Source organism: Camelus bactrianus, chromosome 17 (assembly GCF_048773025.1).
Source record: "Camelus bactrianus isolate YW-2024 breed Bactrian camel chromosome 17, ASM4877302v1, whole genome shotgun sequence".
NCBI lineage: Eukaryota > Metazoa > Chordata > Mammalia > Artiodactyla > Camelidae > Camelus > Camelus bactrianus.
In genome coordinates, this window is record NC_133555.1 from 34,737,956 (window position 1) to 34,756,413 (window position 18,458).

General features: G+C 39.9%; 1 protein-coding gene across 19 annotated transcripts in view; it reads right to left on the bottom strand.

Annotated features, from left to right (window-relative positions):
* Positions 1-5,886: 5,886 nt before the first annotated feature.
* FBXW12 (F-box and WD repeat domain containing 12) overlaps positions 5,887-18,458 on the bottom strand; it is a 58,918-nt gene continuing 46,346 nt past the window's right edge. For 17 of the 19 annotated variants that reach the window (XM_074344949.1, XM_074344948.1, XM_074344946.1 and 14 more), the window contains 4 exons: positions 18,206-18,416; positions 17,547-17,725; positions 17,336-17,469; positions 5,887-7,377 (listed from right to left, as the gene is read on the bottom strand). In XM_074344949.1, coding sequence (XP_074201050.1) covers positions 7,278-7,377; positions 17,336-17,469; positions 17,547-17,725; positions 18,206-18,416 — 624 coding nt within the window. In that variant the 3' untranslated portion in view covers positions 5,887-7,277. Of the gene's footprint in view, positions 7,378-15,774; positions 15,892-17,335; positions 17,470-17,546; positions 17,726-18,205; positions 18,417-18,458 lie in introns of all 19 variants that reach the window. The other 2 variants (XR_012500013.1, XM_074344952.1) reach the window with 2 other exon arrangements.

Consider the following 18,458-nt stretch of genomic DNA (forward strand, 5'->3'; position numbering starts at 1 on the left):
GCTTCATGGGTAATCTCACCTTGCCTTTAACTGAATTCTGGTTTTAGATGTGAGAGATGTGTAAGGAGATAGTTGAGGGAGTGTAACAGTGAGTGACTAGTCAGGGAAACAAACCACTGTAGCTTGGGTTAAACAGAAGCTTAGGTATGAGGGACTGATGACAACAGTACTGCATGGGCAAAGGTCGGAGTAAAATGACCCAGAAACTAGTGACTACAGAAGCCTTTGTCACCTCTAACATTGCAGAGGTGACCCCACAGTCTGTTGCAGGCACCCAGGAGCTGTGTGCTCGCTGGTGCTGCAGGAGACTGGGGCCTGATGCCCTGACAGGGCCCCCTCCAAGCAAAGGGATTGAGTGCCACCCGGAAGAGAGGGTCCCTGCCTCTCTGACTCGGAAATCTTCACTCCCAGGCTTGTCTGTCTTCCCCCAGATCTCAGGCTCAGAGGCTGGCTCTGGGAGGCAGGAGACCTGGATTCTAGTTTCTGGTTCTTCCCTGACCACCCAGGCCTCTGGGCAAAGACAGATGTTCTGGCAATGTAGCAAGAGCCGCTCTCTGTCGTAGGATTAGACCCCAAGCTGGCAACTGGCAGGATTTAATGAGGAAATGTTTGTCAGATGCTCAATCAGTCCAGTTCCTGGCTGGAAACTGAGGGCATATGTCAGAAAAGAGGTAACGGAAGAGCGTTTAATGAAAGGCCTGCTTCCAGAGCTATGGGCATCAGGGAAGCCAACAAGAGTGGTGAACTACAGCTGTTAGCAGCCCTGGGCCTGAGGGGGCAGGGGCAGCAGTTGTTGGCACTAGTGGGAGCTGTGGCTGAGGGAGGGGCTGCGCCCCAGGAGCTGAGGCCTTAGGAGCAGGAAGGAAGCCCCCATCAGGTTGGGCGGATGCTGGTGAAATAATTTTGCTGGCCTCTTTCTCCTCCCACCTCCCAGTCTCCTGTCAGCTCCTCCTGTTGGCTAAGCCACCTGAAAGCTAGGGGACAGGGGACCCTGGCGGGGGCAGACTGGAGAGAGCAGCTCCCAGAGCAGAGCAGGTAAAAAGCAGGTGGGAGGGACCTGGGGGCCAAACAATGCATCCAGCACAGCCACTCACTACTTTGGCGTCACGGAGCAGGTGCTTTGTCATTCAGGACCGTGGGGCTGCCGCCAGAGCAGGACTCAGTTCCCAGGTATTTCCCACCACACCTCTGGCCTGGGGATCCTTGGGAGGTGCGTCACAGTCTACGTGGACCTCAGAAACCACCACTCCTTAGGGCACAATGGGGCCTCTTGACTTTCCCAGCTGGCTGGAATGTTGGGGGTGCAAATAGGGCCCCAGGAAGAATGCCCAGCTGCAGGCTGTGGAGGAAGTGTTCTGTGTCTACAGCTTCATCTCAGGGCAGGTGCATTCAGCACGGGCAGGGCACAGCCCCACCCCCAGAGATGGGGGAGGCCAGCGTCACCCCCACTGGTGTGTGCTGGCACTCCCAACTCCCAGCCAGAGAGGACCCCTCGCCCCTGCTCCCAGCCCAGCTTGCTGACCTGGAGCCAAGGCAGCACAGCTCACTGTATTTGTGTTTGTGTATTTACCTTTATGTGTATGCGTCTGTATGTGTTTGCCGTGTGTGTGTATGGAACACTGGGGGCCGGCAGCTCTTACCTCAAGGAAAAGATGCCCCAGTGGAAAGCCCATGGACCTGGAGCTTGAGCACTGGGCTGACCCTGGCCACCTTGGGACAGTCTCCTGAGCCTCCAGTTGCTCTTCTATAAGATACGAGTCCTTAACACATTTCCAGAGGGAGCGTCTTGTGAACACTCATCATCAGAGAAGGTAGGCCCCTTCCATGTCAGGACTACGAGAGCCTGTCCCCTGGACCAGGCCTGACCCAGTGCAGGGTGAGCTGGGCGGCCACCCAAGTCCTCTCTGGAGGACAGGAAGGAGAGAGAGCCCACAGCTTGCCCTGGCCGCTCTAGCCATGGAGGGAGTACAGACTGGGAGCCAGCAGTCCCGGGCCCCCTCTGGGCCTTCGTGCCCACGGTGCCCTGCACCGGGAGGCCCTCTGTCACAAGAGCCTCTTCACTCTGACTCAGGGTGTGAAACCAAGGGGATGGCAGTTGTGCCCTGCCACCTGTGGGTCCCTGGGCCACCGCATCCTGAGAAAGGTGTCTTGCCTCCTTCCCTCACAGTCAAGGGTTGCTGGGTTCTCCCCACTGCAGAGTGAGAATCAGGCTCCAAGTGAGGGCAAGGCCCTGGCTGTGCTCTCTTGCCAACCCCCCACTTCTACCCCCACAAGTGAAACGTCTTGCCCTGGCCTTGCCCTGGTTGGGTGGGGCTGGGGAGGGCGGTGACAGTGTCTTCCTGGGAGGAAGTTGAATCCATGGAAGGAGGGATGTGCCTGAGATCACACAGCAGGTAGGACTAGAACCCAAGACTCTCATATGGAAATTCACCTCCTACTGCACAACCCTGCCATTCTTTTTTTTTTTTGGTTTCTATTTTTTTTTTCCAAAACCTTTTTATTGTGGCAAAATACACATAGAATTACCATCTTAACCATTTTTAAGTGTACAGTTCAGTGGCATTAAATGCACTCATAACATTGTACAACCATCAACACCATCCATCTCTGCAACTCTTCATCTAGTAAAACTGAACTCTACCCATTAAAATGATTCCCCATTTTCCTTTCCCTGCAGCCCCTAGAAACCACCATTCTATTTTCTGTCTCTGATTTTGACTGCTCTAAGTACCGCAAATAAGAGAAATCAGACAGTATTTGTCTTTGTGACTAGCTGATTTCACTCAGCATAAGGTCTTCAGAGTTCATCCATGTTGTGGCATACGTCAGAATTTCCCTCCTCTTTAAGGGTAAATAATATTCCATTGTATGTATAGACACATTTTGCTTACCCGTTCATTTGCTGATGTACACCTGGGCTGCTCCCATGTTTTAGCTATTGTGAATAACACTGCTATGAACATAGATGTGCAAATCTCTCTTCAAGACTGTTTTCACATTTTGGGGGTATGTACCCGGAAGTGGAATTACTGGCTCATATGGTAATTTTATTTTTAATTTTTTCAGGAGCTGCCATACTGTTGTCCATAGCAGATGTACCATTTTATATTCCCACTAACAGTACACAGCAATTCTTTACTCTCCACACTTAACACTCGTCATTTTCTGTTTTTTTGACAGTAGCAATCCTAATGAGTGTGAGATGGTATCTCATATTTTTAATTTGTATTTCCCAAATGTTCATTGATGTTGAGTGTTTTTTTGCGTGCTTATTGGCCAGTTGTATATCCTTATTTTCCAATTGTACATCATCTTTTGGAGAAATGTCTCTTCAAGTCCTTGCCCACTTTATAAATACATTTATTGTGGTATGGTTCCTGTACAGTAGACTGCACATATTTGAAACACACAATTTGATAAATTTTGATAGTGGTTTCATTGGTGTAAACATCTAACAATCAAGATAGCTAAAATTTCCATAAATGTATGAGGTGCAATTTTTGAATTCCCAGTTTATCCCTTCCCAGACCTTTTCCCCCATGGTAACCATATGTTTGTTCTCTACGTATGTTTCTGTTTTGTAGAAAAGTTTGTGTTTTTGATTTAATTTCATATATAGGTGACATCACATAGCATTGTTATTTCTCTTTCTAGCTTACTTCACTTACACTCACCATCTCCAGGTCAATCTTTGTTGTCAACATGGCATTATTTCTTTCTTTTTTATGGCCGAGTTATACGTATATACCACAGCTTCTTTATCCAGTCATCTGTTGATGGACATTAGGTCGTTTCCATGTCTTGGCTATTGTAAGTAGTGCTGCTGTGCACGTTGGGGTGCTGGTGTCTTTTTGAATTAAGGTTGGTTCCCTCTGGATATGTGCCCAGGAGTGGGATTGCTGGATGATATGGTAGGTCTATTTTTTGTTTTTTGAGGAATCTCCATACTGTTTTCCATTACGGCTGCACCACACTACATTCCCACCTGCAGTGTAGGAGGGAGGGTTCCCTTTTCTGCACACCCTCTCCAGCATGTGTCATTTGTAGACTTTCGAATAATGGCCATTCTGGCTGGTGTGAGGTGATACCTCACTGGAGTTTTGATTTGCATTTGTCTAACAATTAGTGATGTGAAGCATCTTTTCACTTGCTTATTGGCCATCTTTGGAGAGATGCCTGTCTAGGTCGTCTGCCCATTGTTTGATAGTGTCAAAAAAACAAGCAACCCTAAGGTGTAAGAGCATGAAATCAGAACATTCTTTAACACCACATACAAAAAAGAAACTCAGAATGGATTAAAGACAAATGTATATAGACCAGATACTCGAAAAAGTATTGAAAGGAAAACATAGAGCACTCTGGGATATAAATCACAGCAATATTTTATATATATATAATATACATAATATATATAATTTATATATATATATATTTGGTTTCTCTGTTTTTGGAGGGCAGGGGAGGTCATGAAGATCATTCATTCATTCATTCATTATTTGCCTAGTTACTTATTTATTTACTTTTAATGGAGGTACTGGGGATTGAACCCAGGACCTCAATGCCCGCTAAGCATGCTCTCTACCCCTTGAGCTATACCGTCCCCCCCAGCAATATATTTTTGGAACCAGCTCCTGCAGTAATGGAAATAAAAGCAAAAATAAACAAATGGGGACCTAATGAAACTGAAAAGCTTTTGCACAGCTAAGGATACCAACAACAAAACAAAAAGACAACCTACAGAATGGGAAAAAATATTTGTGGAAATATGGAAATTTCACTGTGGAAAACAGTATGGAGATTCCTCAAAAGACTAGAAGTAGACTTACCATATGATCCAGGAATCCCACTCCTGGGTTTATATCCAGAAGGAGCCCTGCTTCAGTATGACACCTGCACCCCAATGTGCAGCACTATTTACAATAGCCAAGACATGGAAACAACCTAAATGTCCATCAACAGGTGACTGGATAAAGAAGCTGTGGTATATTTATATAATGGAACACACTATAGAGCCATAACAAACAACCGACAACATAATGCCATTTGCAGCAACAAAGATGTCCCTGGAGAATGTCATTCTAAGTGAAGTAAGCCAGAAAGAGAAAGAAAAATACCATGAGATCACTCACATGTGGAATCTAAAAAATAAATAAAAATAAAAAATACAAAACAGAAACAGACTCAGATATCATAGAATATAAACTTGAGGTTGTGGAGGGTGGAAAGGGACAGAATGGGATTTCAAAATTTGTAGATACTGACAGGCATATGTAGAATAGGTAAACAAGATTATACTGTATAGCACAGGGAAATATATACAAGATCTTGGGGTAATTCACAGCGAAAAAAAAAGTGACAAGGAATATATATATGTTCATGTATAACTGAAAAATTGTGCTCTACACTGGAATTTGACACAACATTGAAAAATGACTAACTCTAAAAAAAGTTTAAAAAATAAGTAACACGTTGGCAATCAACTAGACTTCACTAAAAATAAAAACCCAAGATATTTTTAAAAATCGTATTTCAGTGAGCAATCCATAATTCTGTCCACTTAAAATGTGTCTTTAGTGATACTATATTTTTAATTAAAAGAAACAATGGCGAGAAACAACTAATTCAAATAAATCTCTGTCATACTCTTTCTTACCAAAATGTTACTTTCAGGAGGATTAATAATCCTTTCCTCTGTGGTGGCTGTAAAATATGTTCCTCAGATTAACTGGCATAAACTTAAAGTGGAGGACAAAACGAAATATTTAGAAACTGTAATTTTAAAAGTAGTACAGTATGTTCATTTGGAAACTGGTATGTTTACCTGGGTTACAATGACTTCTAAGGCAGAGAAGAAACTGCAGAAAATGTCACTTCCTGATCGAAGGACACACACACCCCCGTTCAAGCAGAAGCCCAGCTTCTCCCTGCACCTCGATGACTCCTTAATGGAAATTCCCACCTGAGAATTAACACGGTGGACATTGAAAAGTATTCACATAGCAATAAGTATTACTAGAAATAAGAAGGAAATGTTCATAATGAGAAAAGCATCAAAACACAGAGACATAAAAAACTCCTAAATATTTAGGACTGGCCTCAGCTACAGGAAGCGAAAGTGGACAGAATGAGCAGGAACCACGGACAAGGCCGCTGGAGGTGCGCAGGGGAGCAGATGGGAGACCAGAGGCCCGGGTGAAGTACCTGGAGAGGCGGAGGGGCGAGGAGCCGAGGAGGACCTGGGCCTGGCTGGGCCCTGCCAAGGGCCCGGGAACTTGGTCCAGTCATGGAGCCCAGGACACAGAGGGGCCCACGAGAGGGCGCCCAGAGCCCGAGCTCCCCTCCCAGGGAAAGGGGCAGGGTGATTAATCAGTGCTGGGAAAACTGGACAGCTACGTGTGACAGCCTGAAATCAGAACATTCTCTAACACCACGTACAAAAATGAAACTCAAAATGGATTAAAGACTTAAATGTTTAGACCAGATACTTTAGCAACCTAGATATCCACACCACTCTTTGGAGAATCTGAGATTACATTTCCATTACAGTACTATCTACCCCCTCAATTTTTTGGATTGGATTTTTTCTTCCAATCCTCCCCTCACCACAAAGCCAGAAGAGTTGATCCGTGTGTCTTACGTTTGAATTTTTAGTGCTCTCCCGGAGAACTCTGACCCCGGAGCTAGAGATACAAGGATTCTTTATCATGTCCATTACAGTGGCTGTGGTGATATGCAAATCCAAACATTCATGTGATTCAGACTTTGACATATTTTCTATCCTAGTCCTCTTGAGCGGTTTTCATTGACATCTGTATTCTGAGTCTCTTCCAGCTACCTTTAAGTATTAACCTCCAAGTTTTACTAATACATTTTTTTAACTTAAATTTTACAGGATTTATTTTTGGTTGCTTATAGGTAAGAACACTGACAGACTGATACAGATGCTTTCACCTTGAAACCAGCCTCAATCGAAATTCACTATTTCCCCCATAATATACTTCCGGTGAATTGTGTGGCATTATAAATTTGTGTGACCATTCACATTTTACTACCTTAGTATTTTATACTCTTCCCGATGGCAGGGACACAGGATATAGTACCCACATTCTCTCTGTGCAGTGCCCGATCTACAGTATCTGTCACAGCGTCTGATTCACTACAGATAGGAATCATTGCCTCTATCCTCATATTGCAAAAATAATCATTCTGGGTTTGCCAACAAAACTCTTTACTACATTGAGGAAGATGATGGAAGGTTAATTCCATTAGTTTCAATATTACATATTCAAAGAATACATCACCAGAATGCTGGATTCACGAATTCTTGACACCACGCATACTATGCTCTTATTATCACATATTGCCTTGGGAACATAGCTGCCAACAGAAAAAACAAGATCATCAGTCGACAAAATAGAAAGTAGTTATATCCATTGCTGATGATACTAAATTTAAATTTGGCAATGATGTAAATATTCTCCCCTAAATCAATTGGTCCACAATTCATAAAGGATACTATCAAAGAAGTCATGCCTCCCTCCACATGGGGTGATGTGGAAATGGTGGGCCTGGTCCTGTCAACCATTCTCATCCTGTATTAATGAGGTGGTACCCTTACCCCTCTCTTACCAGCCCAGAAACCATGGGAGTAGAGTCCTATTGGCCATCTCTGCCTTGCACTAGCCCAAAGGCGGCACCATTACCCCTCCCCTGCAAAAACTGAGAGGTGGAACCCTGTTGACCATTTCCACCCCTGCACTAAGGCGAATGGAGGTGGTACTTCTTCCTTTTCCAAGTACTGCAGAGACCAGTAATAGCTGAAATCTCCTCAAATTTGATAGACCTACACATTTAAAAAGCTGTTCGGGAGGAGGGTATAGCTCAAGTGGTAGAACGCATACTTAGTATGCATAATAAGGTCCTGGGTTCAATCCCAAGTACCTCTTCTAAAAATAAAGAAATAGGGGGAGGTGCCAAGATGGTGGAGTAGAGAGACTCAGATCACTGTCTCCCCAAAATACACCAAGAATTACATCTACAGGCCCACTGAATTGCATGGAACACCTACTGAACACCTACTGAAGTGTCTCACTTCAAAATACAGGAGGATTCCTCACAAAACCCAGTAAGAGAAAGAAAGAACACAAAATCAGGTAAGAGAAGGAAAGAAAAAAAGATGAAAAAGGAACAATGCCATTTGCAGCAACATGGATGAAGCTGGGGATTGTCATTCAAAGTGAAGTAAGCCAGAAAGAGAAAGAAATACACCATATCATATCACTTATATGTGGAATCTTAAAAAAAAAAAAAAAGACATGAAATTGTATACAAAACAAAGACAGACTCACAGACACAGAAAGCAAACTTACGGTTATCAGGAGAAAAAGGGGGTGGGAAGTGATAGATGGGGAGTTCGAGATTTGCAGATGCTAACTAATGCACAGAAAATAGATGAACAAAAAGTTTATACTGTATAGCATAGGAAACTATATTCAATATCTTACAGTAACTCATGGTGAAAAAGAACATAAAAATAAATATATGTATGTTCATGTATGACTCAAGCATTATGCTGTACACCAGAAACTGACACATTTAAACTGTACATATACACACACACACACACACTAAAGAGAAAAAATGAAAAAGAAACAATCCCTTTAAAAATTACATCCAAAAAACTAAAATACTTAGGAATAAACCTGACCAAGGAACTGAAAGACTTATACGTGGAGAACAACAAAACACTGACTCAGAAAATTAAAGCTGACTTAAAGAAATGGAAAGATATCCCATGTTCTTGCATTGGAAGAATTAATGTTTTTTTTTTAAATATGGAACCATAAAAGACCCCAAATTGCCAAAGCAATCTTTCATAGGTCTTTAAAATTTTTTTAAATATATATTTTTATTGAAGTATAATTAATTTACAAGGTTGTGCCCATTTCTGGTGTACAGCACAATACTTCAGTCATATAGGAATATACCTATATTCATTTTCACGTTTTTTTCACCATAAGTTACTACAACATATTGAATATGGTTCCCTATTTTATACAGTATAAACTTGTTGTTTATCTATTTTATATATATTAGTATCTGCAAATCTGAAACTCCCAATTTAATCCTTTCCCATGCCCTTCCCCCTCTGGTAACCATAAATTTGCTTTCTATGTCTGTGAGTCTGTTTCTGTTTTGTAAAAATGTTCATCTGTCTTTTTTCTTTTTTTTCAGATTTCACATATAAGTGATATCATATGGTATTTTTCTTTCTCTTTCCGGCTTACTTCATTTAGAATGACATATCTGCAGGTCCAAGAATTAACATTGTTAAAACGGCCAAACTACACAAATGAATCTACAGATTAAATGTGAGTCCTATCAAATTACCTAGGACACACCAATTCACATTCCCACCAACAGTGTGCAAGGGTTCCTTTTTCTCCACATCCTTGCCAATATCTGTTATTTGGGTTCTTTCTGATGATGGCCATTCTCACAGGTGTGAGATGATAGCTCATTGTGACTTCGATCAGGCATATCCCTGATACTGGTGATGTTGAGCAACTTTTCATGTTCCTGTGAGCCATCTGCATTTCCTCTTTTGGAAAAATATCTGTTCAATTCTTCTCCCCATATTTTAAATGGGTTGGTTGGTTAGTTGGTTGGTTCCTTTTTAATTAAACTACCACTGTGGGGAGGATATAGCTCAGTGGTAGAGTACAAGCTTAGCAAGCATGAGGTCCTGGGTTCAATCCCCAGTACCTCCATTAAAGATAAATAAACAAATTAATTAAAGTACCATTGATTTAAAATGTTATTATCAGTTTTGGATGTACAGCATGGATGGACTTGGAGGGCATTATGCTAAGTGAAATGAGTCATACAAAGACCAACACTGTAAGATATCACTTACACGTGAAGTCTAAAAAACATACAAGAAACTGGTGCATATAACAGAAAAGAAACAGACTCACAGTTGTAGAGAAGGAATCAGTGTTTACCAGTGGGGAGAGGGAAGGGGGAGGGGCAAGATGGAGGTGGAGGATAAGAGGTACAAACTATTAGATGTAAACAAAGCTGCAAGGAGGTACTGTGCAATATGGGGAATCTAGCCAATCATTTATAATAACTGGAAATGGAGTATAACCTTTCAAAATTGTGAATTACTAAACTGTATACCTGTAACCCATAATACTGACCATCACCTATACTTCAATTTTAAAACTATCATAATGTAAAATAAATACATGAATAAATCTAAATAAAAACAAATTACCCGGGACATCTGTCACAGAACTAGAACAAATGATCTTAAAATTTATATGGAATCACAAAAGACCCCGAATTGCCAAAGCATTACTGAAGAAAAACAATGAAGCTGGAGGAATAACCCTCCCAGACTTCAGGCAATACTACAGAGCTAGAATAATCAGAACAGCAGGGTATTAATACAAAAACAGACATATGGATCTATGGAACAGAATAGAGAGCACAGAAATAAACCCACAGATTGTTGGTCAATTAATCTCTGACAAAGGAGGCAAAAATATACAATGGAGTAAAGACAGTCCCTTCAGCAAATGGGGTTGGGAAAACTGGATGGCTGCATGGAAACTGATAAAAGTCCAATACTCCCTCACACCATACACAAAAATAAACTCAAAATGGCTTAAAGACTTAAACATAAGACAGGACACTATAAACCTCTTAGAAGAAAACAAAGGCAAAAACAACAGCTGGCATAAATCTTAGCACTGTTCTCCTAGGGCAGTCTACCCAGGTAGTAGAAAGAAAAGCAAACTTAAACAAATGGGACCTAATTAAACTGATAAGCAAAAGAAACCATAAGCAAACCAAAAAGACAACCTGCAGAATGGGAGAAAATATTTGCAAACGGTGAGACAGACAAGGGCTTACTCTCTCTGAATATATAAACAGCTCATACAACTTAATAAGAAAAAAACAAACAACCCAATCCAAAAATGGGTAGAAGACCTAAACAAGCAGTTCTCTAATGAAGACATACAAATGGCCAACAGGCACATGAAAACATGCTCGATATCGCTAATTATCAGAGACATGCAAATCAAAACTACAATGAGGTACCCCCTCACACCAGTCAGAATGGCCATCATTCAAAATCCACAAATAATACATGCTGGACTGGCTGTGCAGGAAACGGAAGCTCCCCCTACACTATTGGTGGGAACGTAGTTTGGTGTAGCCATTATGGAAAACAGCATGGAGATACCTCAAAAAGCTAAAAATAGACTGACATATGATCCAGCATTCCCATTCCTGGGCATATATCCAGAGTGAACTCTAATTCAAAAAGATACATGCACCCCAATATTCATGGCAGCACTATATACAATAGCCAAGACATGGAAGTAACCTGAAGGTCTATCGACAGATGGTTGGATAAAGCAGCTCTGGTAAATTTATACAATGGGATACTACTCACACAGAAAAAAAGAATAAAATAATGCCATTTGCAGCAACATGGATTGACCAAGAGATCATCATTCTAAGTCATTCTAAAGAGAAAGAAAAATACAATATGGTATCACTCATATGTGAAATCTTAAAAAGAAAAAGACAAAGAAAAAAAGGGCAATATGAACTCATCTACAAAACAGAAAAGGACTCACAGACATAGAAAACAAACTTATGGTTACCAGGGGTGGAAGGGAGTAGGAAGGAATAAATTTGGTGTTCAAGATCTGTGGATACTAACTTCTATATATAAAATAGATAACAAGTTTACACTGCATAGCACATGGAACTATATTCAATATCTTGTTGTAACTTATGGTGAAAAATAATATGAAAACGAATATATGTTTGTTCATGTATGACTCAAGCATTGTGCTATACTGCAGAAACTGACAACATTGTAAACTGACTATATTTCAAAAGCATATATGCATTTTTTTAAAAATTAAGAACATTTATTCTTTAAAAGACACTGCTGACAGAGTAGAAAGACAAACCAGAGTGGAAGATAATATTTACAAATCTTTATTTGACCAAAGATCAACTACATAAAGAGCTATCAAAATTCAGTAGAAGAAAATAAACATCTCGGTTTAAAAATGGGCAAAATTAAGAAGATAGTAATTATCTCAAGCATCTTTCCTGACCACAATGCCATAAAACTAGAAATAAACTACAGAAAAACGAAGGAGAAAAAAAGTGACAGCATGGAGATTAAACAACATGCTACTGAAAAAAACCAATGGGTCGATGATAAAATCAAAGTTGAAATTAAAAACTACTTTGAGACAAATGATAATGAAGATACAACCATACAAAATTTATGGGACACAGCAAAGGCAGTGCTAAGAGGGAGGTTTATAGCTATACAGGCCTTCCTCAAAAAAGAAAAATCTCAAATAAACAATCTAACCTACCAGCTAAAAGAATTAGAAGAGCAAAAAAAAAAAAAAAAAAAAAAAAAGTCAGGAGAAGAAAGGAAATAATAAAGATCAGGGAGGAAATAAATAAAATAGAGATTTAAAAAACCATAGAAAAAAATCAATCTGGTTTTTTGAAAGAGTAAATAAAATTGACAAACCTCTGGCCAAGCTCACAAAGAAAAGAGAGAACACAAATAAGCAAAAGAAAGGAAAATGGAGAAATTAAAACCAGTAACATAGAAATACAGAATATCATAAGAGAATATTATGAACAACTATATGGAAACAATCTAGAGGAGATGGACAAGTTTCTGGAAACATACAGTCCACCAAGACTGAATCAAGAAGAAAATGACCACTTGAACAAACTGATCACTAGAAATGAAATCGAATTAGCAATAAAAAACCTCCCTACAAATAAAAGTCCAGGACCGGATGGCTTCACTGGGGAATTCTACTAAACATACAAAGAACTCATACTGGTCCTTCTCAAACTCTTCCAGAAGATTGAAAAGGAGGAAATACTCCTAAACTCATTCTATGAAGCCACCATTACCCTGATACCAAAACCAGGCAAAGACACTACCAAAAAAGAGAATTACAGAACAATATCACTGATGAACATAGATGCAAAAATCCTTACCAAAATATTAGCAAACAGAATCCAAAAGCACATAAAAAGGATTATACACCACGATCAAGCAGTGTTCATCCCAGGGACACAAGAACGGTTCAACATACACAAATCAATCAATGTAATGCATCATATCAACAAAAGAAAGGACAAAAACCACATGATCATCTCAATAGGTGCAGAAAAAGCATCTGATAAAATTCAACACCTATTTATGATAAAAACTCTCACCAAAGTGAGTATAGAGGGAACATATCTCAATGTAATAAAAGCTATATATGACAAACCTACAGTCAGCATAGAACTCAATGGTGAAAAACTCAAAACCTTCCCACTAAAATCTGGGACAAGGCAAGGCTACCCACTCTCACCACTCCTATTCAACATAGTCTTGGAAGTCCTAGCCACAACAATCAGGCAAGAGAGAGAAATAAAAGGGATCCAAATTGGAAAAGAAGAGGTAAAAGTGTCACTATATGCAGATGACATGATAGTATACATAGAAAACCCTAAAAGGTCCACACAAAAACTACTAGAACTAATCGAAGAATTCAGTAAGGTACCAGGTTACAAGATTAACGTACAAAAATCATTTGCGTTTCTTTACACTAATGAATCAACAGGAAAAGAAAGTAAAGAATCAAGCCCCTTTAAAATAGCACCCAAAGTAATAAAATACCTAGGAATAAATCTAACCAAGGAGGTGAAAGACTTATACACAGAGAACTATAAAACATTGAGTAAGGAAATTAAAGAAGACTTTAAAAAATGGAAAGCTACCCCATGCTCTTGGACTGGAAGAATCAATATTGTTAAAATGGTCATACTGCCCAAGGCAATCTACATATTTAGTGCAATCCCTATCAAACTACTCAGGACATATTTCACAGAACTAGAACAAATCATAATAAAATTTATTTGGAATCACAAAAGACCCAGAATTGCCAAAGCATTACTGAAGAAAAAAGAAAGAGGCTGGAGGAATAACCCTCCCAGACTTCAGACAATACTACAGAGCTACAGTAATCAAGACAGCATGGTATTGGTACAAAAATAGACGTATGGACCAATGGAACAGAATAGGCAGCCCAGAAATGAACCCACAAACTTTTGGTCAACCAATCTTCGACAAAGGAGGCAAGAACATACAATAGAATAAAGACAGTCTCTTCAGCAAATGGTGTTGGGAAAACTGGACAGCAGCATGTAAAGCAACGAAGCTAGAACACTCCCTTACACCATACACAAAAATAAACTCAAAATGAATCAAAGACTTAAACATAAGACAAGATACAATAAACCTCCTAGAAGAAAATATAGGCAAAACATTATCTGACATACATCTCAAAAATGTTCTCCTAGGGCAGTCTACTCAAGCAATAGAAATGAAACCAAGAATAAACAAATGGGACCTAATTAAAATTACAAGATTCTGCACAGCAAAGGAAGCCATAAGTAAAACAAAACGACAACCTATGGAATAGAAAATTTTTGCAAATGAAACCGACAAAGGCTTGATCTCCAGGATATTTATAAACAGCTCATACAACTTAATAAGAAAAAACAAACAACCCAATCCAAAAAATGGGCAGAAGACCTAAACAAGCAATTCTCCAAAGAAGAAATACAAATGATCAATAGGCACATGAAAAAATGCTCAATATCACTAATTATCAGAGAAATGCAAATCAAAACTACAATGAAGTATCACCTCACACCAGTCAGAATGGCCATCATTCAAAAGTCCACAAATGACAAACGCTGGAGAGGCTGTGGAAAAAAGGAAACCCTCCTACACTGCTGGTGGGAATGCAGTTTGGTGCAGCCACTGTGGAACAGTATGGAGAGTCCTCAAAAGACTAGGAATAGACTTACCATATGACCCAGTAATCCCGCTCCTAGGCATATATCCAGAAGGAACCCTGCTTCAGTATGACACGTAGACCCCAATGTTCACAGCAGCACTATTTACAATAACCAAGACATGGAAACAGCCTAAATGTCCATCAACAGATGACTGGATAAAGAAGCTGTGGTATATTTATACAATGGAATACTATTCAGCCATAAAAACTGACAACATAACGCCATTTGCAGCAACATGGATGTTATTGGAGAATGTCATTCTAAGTGAAGCCAGAAAGAGAAAGAAAAATATCATATGAGATCGCTCACATGTGGAATCTAAAAAAAAGAGAGAAAGAAAAGAGAAAAAGAAAAAGAACACAAATACAAAACAGAAACAGACTCAGACATAGAATACAAACTTGTGGTTGCCAGAGGGGAGGGGGTGGGAAGGGACAGACTCGGAGTTTGAAATTTGTAGATACTGACAGGTATATATAGAATAGATAAACAAGATTATACTGTATAGGTCAGGGAAATATATACAAGATATTGTGGTAGCTCACAGTGAAAAAGTATGTGAAAATGAATATATGTATGTTCCCGTGTAACTGAAAATTTGTTCTACACTGGAAATTGACACAGCATTGTAAACTGACTATAACTCAAAATAAAATTGTTTTAAAAATGGGCAAATTTTTTAACAAATGCTTCACCAAGGAAAATTCTGGATAGCAAATAAGTAAATGAAAAGTTGGTCAATATTATTGGGGAAATACAGTATAAAAACACCATAAGGTATCACTATATATTTACTAGAATGTGAAACAAAACAAAACAAAACAAAACCCAAAACCCAAAACCAAACAATACCATATGGAGTAACTGGAGCTCCCATATGTTGCTGGTGGGCATGTATAAACATACAACTCTCTGGGCAAGAGTTTTCCAGTTTCTTATCAAGTCAAACATAAATCAACAGTTAACACTCTGTAAATACAAAAAAAAACCCCATTCACTAGTGTTTCTAGCAGTTTTATCCATAATCATTCCAAACTAGAAACAACATAAATATTCCTCAACTGGTGGAGTGATTAACTGTGGTTCAGCTAGCTGTACTGTGGGACACTACTCAGTAACAAAAAAGAGTGAATTACTGATACATTCAATAGGGGGTGAATCTCAAAAACACCATGCTCTTTGAAAGAAGCCAGACACAAAGAAATGTATACTATATAATTCCATTTACATAATATTTTAGGAAAAAAATAAACAAATTTATAGAGACAGGAAGTCGACCAGTAGTTGCCTGCTGCTAAGTTGGAAGGAGGGACAGATTATAACGGAACATAAGAAAACTTCAGAGGTGATGGAAATATTGTGTGTCTGATTACAGGATTTTATATGTTCATCAAAACTCAAACTGTGCATTGTACAACTGGATTCTATTTGGGAAAGACATAAAATTTCCCTACCTTCTAAAAAAAAATTCAGATGGATAAAAGCTATTTGGTATGGGATATCTGATATGAAGGGGAAGTATTTAAAATTATTGATAGAAAATAAGTCTTTATGATTTAGAGTAGGCTAAGATTTCTCAGATATGGTACAGAGAGCAAAAAATATGAAAAAAATCTGCCAAACATAATTATACATTAATTATATTTAAAAAAATTTTTTTGCCTCAAAAACACTGGAAATAACTTCATATCTAAATAGACATTTCTCCCATTTTGAAAAATTACAGCTGCACAATAGTCCATTATGTGGATATATCATAGTAATTTAAACAGTCTCTCATGTTTGGGCAGTTAGGTGGTTTCCAATATTCGGCAATTACAATGATTGTTGCAGTAAACAACTGATGTATTTTTACTCGCTGAAGGTGTACCGTCACTAAATTCTTTTTAGTGGCATTGGTAGTTCAAAGGCTCTATGCATATACATTTTATTAGACACTGCCAAAAAGAAACATTTTAAGGGCAAGCAACAATCTGAAAGAAAGTATTTGTAAAATACATAGAAGATAAGACCTCTATGTACAGTATGTAACAATCTCAAGAAAAACTGAGAGGAGAGCAAGCAATTGAGAAGAAAAATAAGTGGAAAAATTAAGTCTCAGAAACAACCCCAATGACTAATGAACTCAAAAAAAATATAAACCTTGCAAGCAAAGACCGGATACTGAAGACAGAAATCTTCCATATACTTCTTGTAGGAATATAAATTGAGAGCCATTTCGGAATGCTTTTTGGAATCTACTGCAAGGGTTGTGGACATACTCCAGGAACTAGCCATTCTCTTTTTGGGCTTGAGTCTATTTCTATATATCCTCAAAGACTCTTTAAAAACTGCCTATTATCCTTTCATTCATTTTTCTATGTAGAAATTTAAAATCTTTAGGGGAAGTTTAAACTCACAAAGCAGGGCTTACCAGCTCGGTGTCTGATCACTTCCTATGTGTTCCAAGTGACAGCAGCTCCTGAGGTACGGATAACGGCCTTCCTCTTCCCACATGTACACGTGCAGAGAGTCATCCACGGATGTCGTCAGGACATGGAGAGAATCCTTCAAAGGATACCGGTGGGTGAGTGGCCCAGAGTGCAAGTTAAAGCCATGAGCGGGGGGAGAAGGAGTTTACGTACCACCCATAAGTTGCAGATGGTCTTGTCGTGGTACTCAAACCGCTGCAGCAGGTGGCCACTGATGCTGACGAGGAAGAGGTATGGCCCACTCTCAAAGACAATCGTATTTCCATCACTGACTCCCATCCAAATAGGACTCTCCATGTGAACTGGCAACAGGAAACTTGCAATCTCACGTGCTGTTTCCACACAAAACACACGCACACACATGTAGTCGTACTTTGGATCATTCAGTCAGAACAGTATCTTTACACTGAATGAAAAAACCTATTTCCTGCTTCCATGGGACTTCAGCTCAATAAGGAAAACGAAAGGTAGGTCAGTGGCCTGACAAATACGTGTCCCTGACGGTGGTGATAGGGGCTGTAACATGGGAACACAGGTCTGTATTCCTAGCTCGGGCACTGAGGGAAGGGGCACTGGAATCCAGGCCCGAAAGTATCATGGGAATCCAAACATGTCTGCTCAAGAGAGCTGGGTGGAGTGCAGAGGTCAGAATGCTAAGGCATTAGAGTCAAACCAGCGTGGGTCAGCCTCCAGCTAAAGAAATCCCCAGCCCCCTTTACACAGACAGACCTATTCACACACACTCACGGCTAAAAATGAAAGCATGCGAATAGGGAGAAACCAGTGCTTCTCATGCGGCATAGCCTACCTACCTTGGATGAATGTCCTGCCCCCAGTCCCCTCAGTTGTTAGATCCAAGGTGGTGAATCCTGTCTTTTTTAAAGCATCTCTTTGGAACATCAGTGTTACCCTGTTTGTCCTCCTTGGGGCCCAGCAGGCTCTGCAGCATGATGAAAACGGGAGAGAGAGAGAGAGAGGCGTTCTGCCTTCTGATGGTCTCAGTAAGCACTCTGTGAAAAATACCTATGGAGAGAGCATTGCACACGTAGTCAGATGAAGGGGGGA